At 46.2% G+C, this 18,991-nt stretch overlaps 1 protein-coding gene across 12 annotated transcripts in view; it reads right to left on the bottom strand.

Annotated features, from left to right (window-relative positions):
- Itpr1 (inositol 1,4,5-trisphosphate receptor type 1) overlaps window positions 1-18,991 on the bottom strand; it is a 341,014-nt gene that overhangs the window by 57,001 nt on the left and 265,022 nt on the right. For all 12 annotated transcript variants that reach the window (XM_059258296.1, XM_059258297.1, XM_059258299.1 and 9 more), the window contains 6 exons: window positions 12,962-13,162; window positions 11,406-11,516; window positions 8,984-9,079; window positions 6,046-6,168; window positions 4,714-4,818; window positions 784-976 (listed from right to left, as the gene is read on the bottom strand). In XM_059258296.1, the coding sequence (XP_059114279.1) occupies window positions 784-976; window positions 4,714-4,818; window positions 6,046-6,168; window positions 8,984-9,079; window positions 11,406-11,516; window positions 12,962-13,162 (829 nt within the window). The remainder of the gene's footprint in view (window positions 1-783; window positions 977-4,713; window positions 4,819-6,045; window positions 6,169-8,983; window positions 9,080-11,405; window positions 11,517-12,961; window positions 13,163-18,991) is intronic.

Genomic DNA, 18,991 nt, shown 5'->3' with positions numbered 1-18,991 from the left:
CAGAGATAGCACAAGTCCCGGAAACCGATCTCTGACACAGCTCTCCCCTATTCCAGCCGCACCCTGCAAAGAGCCTTCAAGATCTCAACTGGAGCTTGACTTCAGAGTTTTGAATAAAAAAAAAAACCCAAAACCTGGCTCCCAACTCACACACACAAATAAAGCATGATCCTTTCAAAGTTGGTCACAACAGCTGATGCCAAGCAGGCTGCTGCTGCTGAAGGATCACATTCAAACCTAATGAAAACTGGGAGCCCGAAGCCCTGGCAGAGGAGGGGAGCTATAAATGTGCTTTAGACCAGTAATCTCCATCTGACTTGGCTGGGCTTTACCATGGGACCTGCTGGTGAGCAACGCTGCATCTTACTCGGCAAACAATTACACCGCCTGTAAAATGACTGGGAGTTTTGAACCTGAGCTGCTCCATCAGAGGGAAAACAGAAGAGTCTCAGGAACAGGTGTGCCTGTCTGCATTCTCAGCCCAAGGGAACCAGCCTGTGAAGCAAAAGGGCCTGGCCTTTTCTGTGTCTAGTTAAGTTTCCACAGGGAAACACCCAAACAGGCACTCCAAGTCATCCATGAAGCCCCCTGGGCCCATCAAATCAAATGCCGCATGAACGCAGCCCATTTAGAGCCTTTAGATCGGGCCCATATACTGAAATACCAAAATTGTCTGTGTTCAGAGGGGAACATCACCAACCACCCCTGAATGGCTTCTACCCAGGCCAAGCGTGAGCCTCAGAGCTGCAGGTTTCTAGAGCATGTCCAGGCACTATAACTCACCTCGAAGTTTCTTCTGCCAGTTCATTTCATTGAAGAGGTCCTCGGAGCGCAGGAAGAAGTCATTGATCTTGCTGCCTTGCTCATCCCGCTCCGTGGTGTAATATATTCGCAGTTTGGATTCCTTAGTTAGGAATTCACAGATGCTGGGCACGGGGAACACAATCTGTTCCATTGTTCGGTCCAGTCTGACAATCTAGGATTAAAGTAAGTGGAGGGTAAGCAGTTATTCCCAGACTCTTTTGCTTTGCTGTTGGCAGTGAATTCAGGGTTCGAGGCTCAGGATAATGTGAATCTGTCTGATTTGAAAGCCCCTGGTTGGGATGTCTCTGTCTCTCTCTGTGTGTGTGTGTGTGTGTGTGTGTGTGTGTGTGTGTGTGTGTGTGTGTGTGCCTTCCTGCATGCACACACCAGACATAAAAGTTCTGTTAAGTCCATAAGAATTTGTCTAACCTCATACTCCATTCATTTAAATATTATTGACTTTCCTCCTATAATCTTAATACTTCTCCACTTTAAAATACTGGTTTTAATTTTGTGACTGTAACATGGAATATTTATCTTCTTTTAAAATCAACTAGAATCATAAAGCTGTAATAGTTACACTCTACACACTCCCAAGGCATTTTAAAATGATTCTCTTTTGAGACTGTAGATGAACAATGTACAACCTTGACTAGACACTGCCCAAGTGTTTGTCTGGACAAACAACTGATAAGCTTAAAGATAACCAGCACAATTTCACAAGCTAACCAGTTCAGCCCAGTTAAAACACCCAGTAGCAACTGACACTGACACTGTATGGCATAAAAATTAGTTGATGAAAATGAACAGATGGGAATTCCATTCTTCCTTTTCCTTTAAATATGATCAGTGTTCATCTGGAAAATCCTGTGTTTTGTTAGGACATTCTCTGAGGCTGGTACTATACAGTGGAACTTTTTACAGTGATCAGGCTGTTCTTAGTGTGTCCAAGAGGACAGCCACTAGTCACAGAGGCCACTGAGTACTAGGTACATGTAGTTACTGCAAATTAGCAACAGAATAATTATTTGTAACTAATTTTGATTTAACAGGCATGGCTTGATGGTTAGCATACTAGATAGGGCAATGTTGGGTCATAGTATAAGCCTCAACTCACTATCTTTTCTCAGATAGCAAAACCTGGGTTATCCCTACATAGGGACTTTTAGAACAGACCTTTGCTTTTATATCACATTTGTTTTTGTTTTTGTTTTTTTTGTTTTGTTTTGTTTTTCGAGACAGGGTTTCTCTGTGTAGCTTTGCGCCTTTCCTGGAACTCACTTGGTAGCCCAGGCTGGCCTTGAACTCACAGAGATCCGCCTGGCTCTGCCTCCTGAGTGCTGGGATTAAAGGCGTGCGCCACCACCGCCCGGCTTATATCACATTTGTAACGACCTCCTACATCTTGTCATAATGTCCAGAATGTGTGATACGTGAACCAATATGCCCACTGCCTCTGGGAGGTTATCAGTGTTCCTTAAACTGGCTTCGTGGGACCCCAGGGGTGGATGCCTACAGGTTTCCGCCATTCTCTTCCTCGTTGGCCTAGGTCTCCAGAGTAGTCCGATTCCAATTAGTCACAGTTTCAAGGATAGAGTTCTAAATGGCCATGGGCTGCAGTACACCAGAGACATGGCCTCTTGGCCTTCTTTTGTTCTTCCCCAGAGACTGAGGAGGTCAGGTGAAGCCCAGGCTGACGCCCTTGACAGGAAGAGCTTGCTCCCTCTCTCAATACCTTTGTTCCCTGATGGGGCAAGAGAGGTGACTCAGGCCCAGTTGCGGTGGGAAACTTCTGGAGGTCAGGCAGGTTCTCACAGCTCTGATTCAGTAAGAACACAGGAACAGCACCTCTTGAATCTAGCTGGAGCTTAGGTTTGGAGGGCTTTGGAATCATTCTGTTGTCAGAATGGTTTTGGTTCAAAGCAACCTGGTTAAACTGGAAGTATAGTATGTAGTAGCACCTAGAACCTGCCAGGGACATAGGCTCAAGGATCTGTTCCAAACACGTGCTAGGAAGTGGCCATCCACTTCACACAGACAACATCCGGGGCCATTCCTTCATTCACCTACTCACAAAAGAGACATGTAGCCGGCTTCAGGAAGCAAAGGGAGGGCAGAGGAAGACCTCTGGCTAGAATGCCATTCCATGACTGAAGCGTGAAGACTCCAGAGTGTGCTAGCACAGCCTCAAGCAGCTATAACACAGTACCCCAGATCTGCATACATAACCCTCGACAGAATCAAAGGGAGGGTCCTGGCCAGCCAAGGGCAGGATTTGGAGACTAGTAAGAGTTTTTAAATTTTCATTGTTTAAGCAGATTTAGCAGTGGGACTCAGGAAACAGAACAACATTCCTTCTCTACCTCTAGTAGTAAGAGAATTCATCAGACTCCAGTCTTCTCCCAACTGGACCTAAGAGTTGGATGACACCTCCAGATTCTATTCATCTTTAACATTCTGTACTGCCAAGCTTGTCTCCTAAAGGACGCAGAGGACAAAGCTGGCCAATAAATGAAGACCAAGTGTTCACATACATTCAGCATGGCTGACGAGTTGGTCAGTGAAGCATTTCATGGGGACGACCTGGAGAGCTGAGACAGCGGGTAAGAACGTTCTGAATGTGTTATTCTGTCCAACGAGTCTCTTAGATCTTCCAAATCTCTCTTTTGATACTGATACTAAATTCATTAGCAAAACAAGGTACAACATGCTGACTACCTAGATCCTGGAGCCAGACATGTTTCCTTTCAGATGCTAAGAGTCAATGCAGGTGATATGAAGTGTACCCCATACTCAGGAGTCATACAGCCTGAGACTAAACTCCAGCTGTGACACTGACAGCTGGGAAGGGTGCATCCTCACTGAGCCTTACGGAAGAGCTCCTCCATTTGCTACAGATGTGATGCTGCACACTTCAGAAGGTCAGTGAGAGTGTTTTGTCCTGTGTAAAATGCATGGTGGATGGTGGGGCTCCGTGGGTGAAATGCTAGCTGTTCCAATGCTCTGTGGATAAAGTGTAGACTTCTTCCCAGGAGTGTGTAGGCTTCAGACGCTCTGGATTGCCTCCTCTCCTGATCTTGCGCCATTTCCCTCTTGACTCACTCATTTCCAGCCATACACACCTTCTCCAGCTGCACCCCTTACCTGCGGTCTTCCTTGTGGAGATCAGAAAAACTCCTCCCTCTGGGCACTGCCCACTTCAGTCCTGTGTTCTTGCACCCTATTTATTTGGATGCTATTTCTTCAGAACAGACCTCCTGGGTCACTATAATCTACAGCAGGTCCCTCTGCTAGACTTTGGGTGTGTATATGTTCATATATACAGGTGTGTGCTGATAAATACATGCCAGAGTCAACTTGAGTATCATTTATCAGGCACTTTCCCCCCCTGTCCATTCCCCCTCTCTTTTTGGAGGCAGGGTCTCTTATTGATCAATGGCTCTTTAAGTAGGCCAAGAAATCCCAGTCATCTGCCTAACTCTGCCTTCCCAGCACTGGGATTAGAGTGCATGACACTACACCTGAATTTTTTATGTGGGTTCTGGAAGGTGAAGTGGGTCCTTGTACGTGCATGACAAATGCTTTATCAACTGAACTATCTCCTTAGCCCTACCCACTTGTTTTAAGTACTGGCTAGAATTTGTAATTAAATCCATATGGATCCGATTAGTGTGTCTCCCCCATCTGGACCCTAAGCAGTAATCATGATACTTTTGGCCACCACTGGACATCTAGTACCTAACAGAGGAACCTAGTAAATAGAAGCACTCCCAACATTTTTATTGCTGAGAGCAGAGAGAACATGCCAACCCCGATATAGGGTACCATCCACTCAAGGTCCAGGCTTGCTGCCTGAGCTCTCCCTGTTCAGGCCTTGACTGTGTTTTTGGTTTCGTTTGTTTGTTTTACCTCAATTTGTGCCGTGTGCTTTGCATAGAACTCTAAAGCTTCATCGCCATCCACCTGGCCTCCAGGTTTCAGCATGGTTTGAAGTTCTTTGTTATGCCGAGCCAACTAGAACACAAGCAAAGAGAAATTCGGGGTCAAGGATTCTAAGAGCTACTTTTAAACTCGAGGTTTATTTCTTTGAGACAGGGTCTCATGTATCTCAGGCTGACCTTGAGTGTGCTACATAGCTTAGGATGACCTTAAGCATTTGATTTTCCCTGACCCTCTCTCCTAAGTTCTGGCTTTACAGGTGAACACCTCCACAACCAGGCCTCTGTACATGCCAGGCAAGCATCCTACCAACTGAGCTATACCCACAGCCTTTCTGACTCTGAGTTTAAAATGCAAAATGACCTGCAGTAAGCCAAAGGCCACAGTACCAAGAGGCTTATTCCCTTCTGCTCAGCTCTGCTCTGCAAAGAGGCTATTTTGGGAGTCTGGCATAAAAGAATGGACGGCTCATGCCCATGCAGGGTCCCCCTTTTCTCTGATTTCTTAAGCCAGGCAGGAGGAACATGAGGTTTTTTGTGCACCCCATTAAGCCTCCACTCTGGGACTATTCAGATGCTTTTGGATGCTAGATGCTGAGTATGGAGGTGATGTGGGACAGGGGAGCGTTTGGAATCCTGCAGTAGATATGCAGGGGCAGGGACCCAGTAGTTGCAGGCCTCTTTCCTTCATTGTGCTATACCCAGGTACTGTACCCAAGTTTAAAAGGGGCTAAGAAAGGGACATGTCAGCCTCCAGCTGGGCTACAGCTTGTCCATCCCCACCCAAAAGCTGAAGGCACACCAGTACACCCAAAGAAGAAGCAACTTCAAAAACCAAGCCACTTAGGAAGAGATTATAAAATCTGGCATTCTGGTGTCAAGGCAGAAAGTATTGCCCAGAAAGACAAACAAAAGGAAACTCTAAGGACAGGTTCCCACAGATCCCCAAATGTGATAGGCAAGGAGGCTTAAGTTTATTTCTTCACATTGTTAAGAGGGATTCATTAGTATTTATAAAATGCCTAGGACTCCTTTTCAATGGCTCCAGACAAAGTACCCAGTGTCACTGCTCCAGGGGAGACGCACGTACAGAGAGTGGGGATTTCCAAGTCCCTGACCTACCACACTGGAAAATAGCAGCGTCCTGCAATTCAGCCCCTCGAGGCAGGTGGCCAAACACACCTGCAAGCCATGTCCACATGGGTACAAACAGTGCTAGGAGAAAGCTTTCCAGGAAGAGCCAGTCCCCGGGCAACTTAGAATGCTGATGGTGTCTAGAAAGGCAAGGGAAGGCGGGCTGTACCTGGTGAGCGAGTATGTAGATGTTGTGGCCCACATTCCTGGGGGAGGCAGCTCCATCCTCACCATTTTCCCCATCCTCAAATTCCACTTCACCTTGCATGTAGGCTTTCTTGATCACCTCCACCTTTGAGAAGGGACAAGAGAAGACATTTCCTGACTCAGGGGTGATCCATGCAGGACTGGCATTTATAGCACTTGGACAGCAGTCCCTACTCATGGAGCAGACACTGCTCACCAAGGACCGTATCCCAGCCTCTTAGGCTTGGATACGGCCCCTGGCTCCTCAGTGATAATAATGCTGGCAGTGAGTATCAGTCAACCTTCACCGACAAGAGAAGTTCATTCACTCCACTTGGACCAACCAACATTCAGTGGCTGGTTCATATCCTTCTGTTTTAGAAGATGATGGCAGTTATATAAAAACACCTTGACAGGGTGGGGGGAAAGGGGTTGGTGAGATATGAAAAAGGGCTTTGCCATGCAAGCCTGAAGACCTGAGTCTGAATCCTGGAACCCACAGTGGAAAAAGAGACCCTCTACTTTGTAACTTTTAGGTAAGTAGTAAAATTACTTTCTAAGTCCAAGTCTCCCAGACCCTACCCCACGAGAAGGTAACTTCATGAACCAGTGTTACCCTTGAAAACCTGTGCTCTGTCAAACACTGTGTTCAGTGTGCTAACGTCTGTTAAAGTGCAATGCTCACAAACATTTTATGAGGTCTCAGAAACTTCCACTCCTTTACAGAGGCAGAAATAAAGAGATAAAAGAACATTGCTAAGGTCATGGTTAATGAGCCAGGATTTGAATTTGGCCACTACCCTTCACAGCTGCCTGCCTGACTCTAGGACTCCTCATTACCTAGTAGTATACTTAGAGCATTTTACTACCTGTTGACTGTTCTCACTCACTTTGGTTCCCAGCGTGCAGGGGCTAGAGCTGCTTACATCTGAAGCTATCCCTTGGCAATCAGCACAATGCACAGAGGTGGCCCTGCCAAGCTTCCCTAAGTAAACGTATCATTCAGAATTTATTAATTCAAACACTAAGAGTAAATATGCTCAGTTATACTAAGAATTAATAATTTCCTTTGATGATTCAGAAGGTATGTCAGCCTGGGGGTACCTTCTTCATTGCCACTAGCCATTACTGGGGACTTTCTTATTATCCAAGATGAAGCCTACAGAGAGCCACATATTCTGTCCTGACAGTGGGTCAGCTGCTAGATGTCACTTTGGAGATGAGACCCTTGCTCCCTGAGTTTGTTTTCCCAGCAGTTCTAAAACCAAACCCAGCTTGTTACATATGCAAAGTTCATGGATAGGCACATGCACACATATGCATGCAATCATGTGCACACACGGATGTGTTCTAGACATCCAAACATTCTTTCTATTTGTCTTCTTAGAACCCTATTTACTCTAAGAAGATTTGACCCTTTCTATGATCCAGAATAATGTTCTCTAACCACAAGGGGGAAACCCAGGAGTTGGTGGCAGCCATAGCAAGGGGTTGTGGCATTTCCTCTACTCGAGACAGTCTTGAAGAGCCAGGGCACATTCTTGATTCCTAAGAGCCGGAATGGGTTCTATACAAAGGCCACTCTGACTATACTAAATAATGACGACCCTTAGCTACCCGGTTATCCCAGTTACATAAGCTGTTATGTAAACTTGCAGAGACTCCTGTCTCTCCTGAGAACTCATTCCCTGACCTCTGGGATCAAAGAGCCAGGCTGCTGTGAACTTTTATTTGAAGGAATACATAAAGGGACTTTGGTCTGGTCTCTAGTGCACATTCAGGTCACTGGGAGGCAGAAATGTTTTAATGCCCTCATTTAAATCCGTCAGTTACAGTTTATTTGCATGGAGCACAGTCCAAACAGACTCAACTCGTATCACCCATCCTTGAACACTGCTCCTTTAGAGTTCGCAACACCAACTCCCAACATGGACGTCACAGCCCATCACAAATGTTGCTCTTTGAAAATAAACCAGGTCATGTTTTAAGAAAACAAAAAACTAAACATCAACATTCAAAATAGATTCCTCTGTTGTTCACATTACTGGCACCAAGGACAGATGTGAACTTGTAAGTCCTAAAAAGATGTGGCAGGGGGCTATGTGTGGTGGCACTCACCTGTAATCCTAGTGTGTGGAGTAAAGTGATGGTGAGATTAAGGCCAGCTGGGTTATAGCAAGTCATCATTTCAAACACCCGAGGCTGTCAGGGAAAGGCTGTGCATAACCCATAACCCCAATACTTGGTAGGTGGTGGTAGAGGACTCAGAGTTCAGGGACAGCCTCAGCTATACAATCAGTAAGGTTGAGGCCAGCCTGAACTACATGGGACTGTGTCTCAACCTCTTACTCCTGCTCCTGCAAACCCCCCCCCCCCACTAACACCAAAAAAAACCAAGAGCTGGTATGTACTCAATGGTAGAACACTGCCTAATAATGAATAAAGAGAAGAAAATGGCCCTCAACTCATAAAGGATTACATGCCGGGTACTGTGCTAAAGGTGTTGATGTGACTCGTGTTGTAGACTTGAAAATAGCCCTTCAATGTAAGTCATCTTACCATCTCTTCTATAGATCAGGACAGTGCAGCTCAAAGAGCTACCTGAGGTGACACAGTCAAAGCACTGAGCCATGGCCATGAACCCAGACTCGCCCACTGCACACTGTTCTCCGTGAGCGAGCAAAGGGCGGGGGGCTGGGGGGAGGCTTCTATATGTGGTCTGTACTGAGAGGACAAGGCGAGGTACCCCATGTACACTGCCACACTTCTCTAGCCAGCCACAGGCCTGGATTAAATGATCCTTGATACTTTTGATTTGGGGAATGTTTTCGGGAGCTCAAAGAAGCAGGTCCTTTACTCTGTCTCAATTTTTTGCTCTGAGGTTCTTTGATACCACTGGCAAGGGATCAGTCACAACTCACCAGCTCCTTGGGCCTCATGTTGTACAGAATCCTCTCTGCATTTTCACTATCGTGTCTGCTTTCCATGATGGCCAGGAGTAGCTTCGAAGCATTGTTCTAGATGGACAGAAGCAGGGAAAGAAATATGGAGGAGCTGCCTGGGCAGCCGCCTGGACATGTGTGCTCAGCTGCTGACATGAGTGTGCATCTTGGCTGACACACAGATCCATCCCATGGCTGAGTACATTCCGGAGTATCTTCAACAGGCAGAGGGTGTGCTCCTTGGGAACCTTAGGAGCGCGCGTGTGTAGAGTCTGACTTGGGTCTAAGAGGCCTGTATTTGTTAGGACATGCATTTTCATTCTGGAAACTTTGACAACCTCTGGAACCCCAGAACAGGGGTGAGAATGGGCAGAAGTGCACTAAAGACATTCCCCTCAGGAATGGTCTGTCAGCTAGTAAATCCCACAACAGTTCTAGTAGAAATAGACATTTTACACATGGGTGTTGGTGGGTGTGGTCTTCACTCTGTATCCACAGGGGACCCCACAGTCTCCAGAATCTCAGATGCTCAAGCCTCATATAAAATGGAATAGCATTTGCATATAATCTATGTATCTTTTTTGTCTACTTCATCTATATATTATATGTAAGACCTGATATGGTATAAGTGCTGTGTCAACATTCACACTACACTATTTGGGGAGTAAGAATAATACAAAAGATATATACATGTTTAGTATAATCTTTTTTTCCCCTTAAATATTTTGTTATTGGATATTGTGAGCCAGAGATGACAGGCAATAAATATAATTTCTCCCTGTCTTAAAACCCATCAGCTTTCATATCTCCTAATATCGTGAGTACATATGCTATTAGTTAATTAATAAAAGTGGCCCAGAGGAACACTTCCCATTCGCCAAGACATAATTTCCCATTATAGTAACAATGTCCATGTGTCCATACCTAGCATTTCTTGGCTTAATCTCATTTGAGGCCCCAGGTCTTCAATTTACATATTTCTTTGTATATAGGTCTCAAAAGTTTGTGTTTTCCTTCTGGGGACTGGAAATAGAGACATTCTTCCTCCCCAGCTTGGGTCACAGAAGCTCAGTCCAGTGGCTGAGCTCTCACCTATTTCTATCACCATCCCCAGACTGCTGAATTCATTGAAAAAGGCACTGAAATGCCAACCAGGAACACATGGACGTCTCAGTCTATTTCAGACGTTCATCATGTACTTTCTGATAAATGGTAGCCATACGAGAGCTTGAATGATATTCAAGTCAAGCATAAAGTATTTATCAGAAGGAAAAAACAGTGTTAAAAAATTCCATTTAAACCATATGCTCAAATCAACCATGATTTTGGACTCTCAGTTCTAAATACTAAAGGAAAAATAAAATTAACCATGCAGCTTCTGGGGGAGTGTGTTAGTGTCTTCCTAAGGCCTTGCTTTCATCTGTTGTTCTGTATGCAGTAGATGCAGATGAGCTTCTCAGCTGACCTCTGTAGTTCAAGGCTATTTCACAGTAGTGAGAGGGCACTTACTCTGGCCTGTGGGTAGCAGAGAACATGGATCTCAACACGCCCTAACATGGGACCACAGAAGAGGAAGCGCGCTCAGAGCTGCTAACGCAGCAGTCCCAAACAGCATCACACACCAGGACGGGCTGCAAGCTCAGTTCTCAGAACTGGGTATTTTGAGTCTTTGACAACCTCTGGAAACCCCAAACAGGGGCAAGTGATTGGAGGACTGGCTCATAGACCCCCAGGAATGGTCTGTCAATTAGTAAACCCCGCAGAGCGAGCACCTTGAAGTCACCATTTAACTCCATAGGACTATTTTTATAGGGCATTAAATGTTAGGGCTGCTTCAGGGTTGGCAGCTACAGTCTGCCATTTATAACAATTCAAAGAACTTATTAGAGGATTGTACAGGCACACTCTTATTTGAAGACAACATTATCAGCTGCCTAGTCAATGACAGAACAGGAAAAGGTGCCTCCTGACAAAGTAAAAAGTGATTCTGGTGACACCGGAAGGGCTTAGTTGTACCATTCTTCAGCTGTTCCCTCCCCTCAAAGCAGCAAGATCAGAAACTACAGAGGAATGGTGTTTCTCTTTTCCCTCCTAACCCGTACTGGACGTCAGATTTCAGGCTTTTCCTTCTTGGATGCTTTTTGAGTGTTTCAGTTCTGGTGACAGCTCTACATCCCCCAGGTGACCTAACTGAAAAACTGGTACCCTCTCCCAAGGCCCTTCTCTGGAAAGAGTGAAGTTCTGCATTTTAGGTCAGAATGCACAATGCAGGTCATCTGTTCAGTTAAGCAGAACTGTCTTTGGTATTTCGTTTCACAACACCGACTGTGTCACATGACAGGCAAAGCATAAATTGACTCTTCCCAAAGGCCGCCACCTCTAGCTCTCAGTCTCCACTTGCCTTCAGCTCTAACACAAGGTCCATCCGCTTCTTTCCCAGAGGGTTGATGTCATTGAGGATGAGGGCTGTGATGATATCGATGCCGTTGGACTCGTGGGTGGCGATGCAGTTCTGTGTAAACAGACACACATACACAGGCATTTACACAAACGCTGGCCATAAATCAGACAGCAAAGGGCAACAGGCTAAACTGCTATTTCAACACAATGCTTACCACTCCCATAATGTCATCTGGGGAGAGTGCAATTTTCCGTGAGAAAGTGGTAAAAATAAAAGACAGATGAAGATCTCTAGTTTCAGAATTAACAGTAAACAGTAGGAAAGTCCCCATACACCCTAACTGATAAATTGGCTGAGTCTAATCCAAATAGCGCCGTATGATCGGCTTTGTTCTTATAGGAAAATATGGTGTGTGACTGATACCAGGATCTGCGCCCCTTTCCCCTTCAACACTGTGTTCCGCTCTCTGTCACTCATCTTGTGAATCTGGTACTTCTGCTTAAGGCTTAAGCTTGGAGAGCAAGCTTCTGCTCAGTGTGCGTGGTGTCAAAATGGACCAGCTTTCCTCAAGTAGGATCCCTGACTGCAGAACAAACTACCCTAGTCTGTTCCCTTCAATCGGCCTTGGTGTAGCAGGAAAGTAAACTTGCGGTCTTACATCCATAGCTCCAGAACCCTTGTGTTTCTTTGTTCTTTCTCATAGCTAGAACTATACCATCTCCTTCACTGGAGAACCAGGAGAAGGAAGTGGATCTAAATGTCCTCACACTACGATCAGGGTTTTCACAGATGGTGAGCTGTCTACTTTTAACTGCTTTCATTGCAGCGAATGTCCTGCCTGCCTCAACTAACTCAACACTTCATACTTCCCCTGGCCTCGGGGCTTAGAACTAACCATTTCAAGCCAGGAAGGAACTACTATCTGGAATTAGAAATCACAGTCGTTCTAGTGCTGAAATGCAAACTCACAGAATCTTCCAGATGCCATGAATGAGCAATGATTCTACTTAAGAAAAAAGAAAAACATTGGGCTCCACTCCAAAATTACACTTCTTGGGAGGTCAGTCAACACTGGCTGGTCTTTCCTTTCCCAGAAGTCCATGATATTAAATCTCAACTACAAATGTTCTCTTCTTGCTCTCAAATTGTTTCACAGGAAGCAAGTGTTTTCTCTCTAGCTAGGTTTCAAGGAGTTTCAAGGAATCACTTTTTGATCTTTTCTGGTTTTTAGAATAGGTCACTAGTCTCAGGTGATAATTTAATTCTCACTTTATTACTTACCCCTAAACATCCAAGTTATGACTGGATATTTAGACCAAATCAAACTAGACTGAGCCAAGCCATAACACAGTCAAGCCCACTCATTCACTGGGTAAAGTTCTGGATTACGAGAAAACACCATGGAGACTTCTCCACTGCTGGAGAAGGGCCTCCTACCCTAGGAGCTCCCTAAAATTGATGGGTAGTTGTTCTGTGTTTTCTGAATGCGTCTCTTTAACTCTTCCAAATAAGAAGTATGCCTTGCTCTCGAGACCCCAGAGTCTGAACAGAATTACCTGGTTCTCATGGCAAGGCCCTTGGCAGTACTCAGTCAGACTCTCCAGGGTCTGGTTGATAAGAGCTACGTTCTTCTCGTTGATGTAGAGTCCGAGGAGACCCAGGCCCCCAGTTGTGCTCCCACAGATGCAGTCCAGAAACTGCAGTGTCTCACACACCAAGTTGTAGTTGGTCTTGTTATTTTGGCAACGAAGGAAATTCTGCAACAGGGCATGCGAGAACAAAGGCAAAGAGAAGAGGGCAAAGGTCATCCATCCTGCTACTTGGATTGTCTCTAATAGGCTGGAGTCCTGGACTGGTCAGCTGCTATGAAGACAGGTACAATATGGGACAGAAGAGTCTCCATGGCCCAGGGATGGTCAAGCTGTGGCCCTGGTCTACGGCAATAACCCTGTGGCTTTTTCTCCGATGTGTCTGTATGAGATTCAGGGAAGGGGGGGGTGATTCTCTTGGAAATCCACTTTAGGTTCTTTAGATGTGAATTCTCATATTTCCATTTGTCCTTTTAACAAAATTAATCTGGGTATATATATGTACATGTGGTGGGCATGTTCACGTGTGTGTATGCATGCATATGGGTGCATGTGAACATGTGTATATTTGTGTATGTTGGCCAGTGGTCAATGGTGGGTATCTTCCTTGACTGCTCTCCACTTTATTGAGGCAGAGTCCTTCACGGAGCCTGGAGTTCACCAGTTTAGCCAGGCTGGCTGCCCAGTGACCACCAGGGACTTTTGTGTGCTGGGATTACGGGCATGCACTGCTATGCCTAGCTTCTTACGTGAGTGCTATCGATCTGAACTCTGGTCTTCACAGCTGCATGGCAAGCGTTTTACCAGCTGAGCCATGTCCCCACCCCTCTGCTTATTTCTTCCTTTACCCTTGCCCACCACCTTCTTCCTGGGTGGTTAGTGGGTTGTGGTTATATTGAAGGATGATAGAGTGGAGCGTGTGCTGAACACACAAGACTAGTACAAGTACAGTTCACCACAAAATGAGATGTTAGAGCTGGCGTTCGGGCTTGGAGCTTAGCTCAGAGACAGAGAGCTTGCCTAGCATGCAGAAGGCCCCTGGTCTACCATTGGCACTGAAAACAATCACCTCCACCTCACCTCCTCTACACCCCCTCCCCTACAGAGTTTGGCTGCAGATAGGTCCCAGGAAGAAAACCTGGATTAGCTTGTTTGATCATTTCCACTACTAAATAAGGGGTGAGAATGAGTAAATACGTGTGCATGTGTGTGTGTACACGCATGTGTGTATTCATGCACATGTGCCTGACTATGTATTCTCCAAGAGACACACAGCAAGGTCCTTCCTCAACAAGGTACGGAAAGCCACCCCTGAGTAACCCTGTAAAGCTGGGGGTTTTGATGAAGGGGCACTTGTCTGAGACTCCTGCAGTGAGGCACAAATCGACTACAGTATTCTTTATCTCAGAGTTAGAAAGTGGGCAATGTTTACACCAGAAGTTGGGAAGTAAAAAGACAGAAAGGCAAAGTGGACATAAGCTTTGAAGTGGCAACTCCACTTCTGTCCACAAAGTATGGACTGGACATTCATGAGAACACTGTTTACAACAGCGGAGAAACAGAAGCAACCTAAACACCCACCAACCAGGGAGCAGCTAAAAAAAAAAAAAAATACCCATAAGATTCTATATTATGAGTGAGAAACATTCAGTAGGTCTTGGCATGCCAACGTGGAAAGATCTCTAGGTCATACTGTAGGTTACAAAAAGCAGATTTATAATCATGCAGATTACTATGTAATACATATTCAAATTTGTACCAAAGGTTCCTAAACAGAGTAAGGAGGGGAACAGCTCTCTGTGGATGGAAGAGATACAACTCTTTCATTTAAATACTTACCGTCATTAGAACACTTAGGAAGTGGATTTATTCATGTGTGACTTTAGCAACAGAAGCACCACGAACACACAAGTTAAAAGTGGATACGTAGACAGATGGCTGACTCATCAGCCCACCCCGCCCCCCATTTAACCTCAGTCCTTTTTACTCAATAACATGTGTTCTACTTCTGGTAGGATACAGAGGAAGGACAGATTACTTAGCAGTCCTACTCTGTGAGTAAGTGACTATTTTTTTTTGTTTGTTTGTTTTTTGTTTTTTTGGTTTTTTTTTGAGACAGGGTTTCTCTGTGTAGTTTTGGTGCCTGTCCTGGTTATCGTTCTGTAGATCAGGATAGCCTAGAACTCCCAGAGATCCGCCTGACTCTGCCTCCCAAGTGCTTGGATTAAAGGCGTGTGCCACCGCCGCCCGGCTAAGTGACTATTTTTTCAAGGGCTACAGAAAGCCAATGGAGGGTTTCACCCAGTTTCTCCCTTGCTACGACAAGTAAAGTGCTGTCTGTCTGAGGGCCTGGCAGGCCCCTTAACATGCAGGGGTAAAGGGGCCTCAGCCTAGGCATCAAAAAGACATGGATGCTTAAGATGTGAACTCACAGCACCCCTCTGAGGCCCATTATGGTGACATCACTGTTCCCAGTATATTTCCCTCTGCTGCATGGCATTACCGCTCCTACCACAGTGTCCGCTGGCAGCAGCAATTAACTCCTCATTCTCTGAGCACTCCACTTTGTTGCCTTGGGGCCCCTAAACAGTATTTCCTGTCTGACACACTCTCCTGGCCTCTCCTCTGACTTCTCTTCCTTCAGGATGTAGTACAAAGTCACTTTGTCCAGGAAGTCCTGCCTGCCTCTGAGGCACCCCTATCTCATGAGATGGGAGCCTAGAAGGATGCCTTTCTGCTCTCTATGCACCAGGTGGGCCGTTCAGACTCCAAACTAGAGAGGTCCCCCGCCACCACTGAGAACCATAGCCACAGCTCAGAGCTGTAGGCAGCTTACACATGGCTGGTGACTAATAAGTGCTTTATTAAAACTGGTTGCAATAAGCCGGGCGGCGGTGGCGCACGCCTTTAATCCCAGCACTCGGGAGGCAGAGCCAGGCGGATCTCTGTGAGTTCGAGGCCAGCCTGGGCTACCAAGTGAGTTCCAGGAAAAGGCGCAAAGCTACACAGAGAAACCCTGTCTTGAAAAACCAAAAAAAAAAAAAAAAAAAAAAAAACTGGTTGCAATAATCTGAATTCAAGTGAGTGAATAGAAAAAAGAACAAAGAAAAATGATCAAATTATCCGTTTATGGGGTCCCCACTGAACGCCATCTCTAATGGTTTTTGCGAACGTCTACCTGAACTCTCCCCCTCCTAACTCAGATCTATTTCCTCCCGTCTTTTACAAAAACAGACAGATACTTTTCACTGAGCGGCCCAGGGAAGCTTTGTCAGTCCACCTTTAGCACACACCACTTTGTCCTGTCAGCATGAAGAAAGCCTGGTCTTTTCAGGAGGACAAAGGGTGGGTAAAGATGGGTGAGGAAGGGAAAGATTTCAGGCCTGTGCGCGTGCAGCCTCTGGCCTTTAACCTGGGGAAGGGGAAGCTCCGGCCGAGGCTCAGCCAACTCTGAAAACCACCCAAACTGGTGAAAGGGCAGTCCTCCATCAGGTTTCTGAGGAAGCACAGCTTGCTCAAGGCAGCAACGGCCCATTTGGTGGGGCCGAATTCGGCAGCTTTCTCTGTACTGAACATCTACCAACAGGAAAGTCAAGGTTGTAAGTACAAGAAGCTGGGCACAAGCCCAGAGACCGCTGTCTCCGAAGGCTGGGGCTTCCTCTCTCTGAGCAGCTCTGTATTTCCTTGCACAAGAGAGTCGACCACTCCTGCCTGGCAGCCGTAAGAGAAATTGCCAGTGCTCTACCATCTGCCCAGGGACTCTGCCAATGGGTGGCATTCTGAGGAGGTACATCCCACTTAATGCCATTTGGAGAACTGCTTTCTCGCAAACACAATGCCAGTGGAACAGGTTTCCCCCTGATTTGTGGGGAACTATGCCTCTTTCTTTTGATCATTTTTTTTTAAACTGATTTTTAAATGACCACACCGAGAGGAGTTTCATACAGCACTTTCATACATATCGTAGGAGTTTTTAAACGATGATTCTCACCTACCCTACCCCTATCAAAGCACTGATCCAGGAGCACCACAGGGCCCTGAAGACACTAAGGTTCCCAGGAATGACCCCCATGCCCTAGGGCTCCTACAAGATGAGGGCTGGGGGAGGAAGGCTCTGGGACACTCTCGTTTCCACTCTCAACAGGGCAGTTTTGCTCTGTTCTGCTCAGCGTAGTCCATTTCCACACAAGCTGTCTTCAAACAAAGGATTCAGTGGCTAAGAAAAAGGTGTCTAGAATCGTCTAATTGGAAAGTCCTTATGTACCTTCAAATGGTGATTTGCTAGGTCTTTTTAAAATATGTGAATATGTGCTGTGCGCACACACACACACACACACACACACACACACACACACACACACATGCTGCTTCCCCCCAGAGCAGTATAAGGACCTCATTAAAAGCTACTTCTCCCCAGGGATCCTTAGGGCATAAGGTGGAGGGAGACTTATATGAAAAGAAAAAGTGTAGGCCTATAATTCTGAAGACTTCCAGTAAGAAATGGTGAATTTGTGCAGTTACAGCCTGGTTCTGCTCTCCCACTCAAGGAACACAGGCCTGGGGGAGAAGGAGGGAGAGAGGAAGGTGGAAGACAGGCAAGTCCATGAAACAAGAAGCCAGCTCAGAACCCACCATTCAGCACTGTCCCGTGACATGCAGGGAGGGTTCTACTCAGGGCAGCCTCAGTTGATGGGCTGGGGACTCGGCAAATCTTAGCTGTGCAGACCCTTACAGCACTTAGCACGTTGTATTGCAATCTCTGGTTGGCACTAGTGGCTCATCTGAGGGATGAGTGAGGTCTGGTCACCATTAGTGCTGGGTGCTGAACAGGTGTTCTCCAGTATAAGCGACGTAGGACCACACATGCATATGAGCTGCTGCCACCCATTTCTCCTGTGGAGCCTGAAGTTGGTGGTGGCCAGCGACACTATACGGAAGAACAGTAAAGAGTACTGATCTCTATGCTTAGCAGCACAGCAGGACCCCTAGTCACAAAGATGCTACCGCTAAGCTGCCTGGACCTAGATTCCTAGGGATCACTCACTCTTCCCTTAGTTGATCTCCCCCATGACCAATGAATGAGGCAGGTTGGAAGGGAGACAGAGGGACAATTGACATCACCATGAGATGTAGGGAGAACCGCCAAAGAGACAATACCCAAGCCCTGGAGCTTTGGGGAAAGGAATGCTTTGTTCTACTTGAGTCAAGTCTTGGCTAGTAGATCTGGGCCTCAGGTGTCTAAGTCTGAAGCAGTAAAGCTTGAGCAACAGGCAAGTAAAGGGTCAGCCAGAGTCCCACACCACATGGTGACAAGGTCACACCCAGAATGTCAACACCTGAAGTGGACCACTGACTACCACGTATACCTTGACATACAATGGGTCAACATGGCCAATGGTAGGTCTTATGTGGAGTTCCTTCATTCATTCAGGTCTGGTTCCCAATTAGCCAGTTGATAACCCGTTAGAACCTAGACACTTTTCAAAGTTCAGGGTTTTTAGACCAATTAGATAAAAATAAAAACAATCAGAGGTGTTAATGTTAAAGACTTCTCCTAGTTCATTTCATTGTTCTGTATCACTCTTCAACAATGTCCTTTCTTTATAATGGAGGTTGGCTGGGGCAACAACAAAGGGTCCAGCCATAGTCCCTTGGTGGATAAAGTCAGCAATGTAAACATTGAAAGGTGGGACCTTCCTCTTGCTAGATCTGGCCTGTATCAATTCCTCTCACATCATCACCACTGAAGCACACAGAACTATCAATGCAGACTTGTTTAGCTTAGGAAGAGACATCCCATCGGAGAGCTGCGCAGATGCACTTTTCCTTTCCCTCCTAACAGCACTCAAGCAAGGAGGGGCAGGCACCCCAGGTTCAAGAGTTGACAGGAAAGCCAGGCAGGACACCAAGGACCACATGCTCCAGGATGCTTCTCTTGGGTAGAGATTGGGAACAAAGAGGCGGATCTCTGGAGCACACCCTCCGCCCTTTCTAAAC

This window comes from Peromyscus eremicus, chromosome 3 (genome assembly GCF_949786415.1).
Source record: "Peromyscus eremicus chromosome 3, PerEre_H2_v1, whole genome shotgun sequence".
NCBI classification, from domain to species: Eukaryota; Metazoa; Chordata; class Mammalia; order Rodentia; family Cricetidae; genus Peromyscus; species Peromyscus eremicus.
This window is presented reverse-complemented; position numbering and strand designations above follow the sequence as displayed.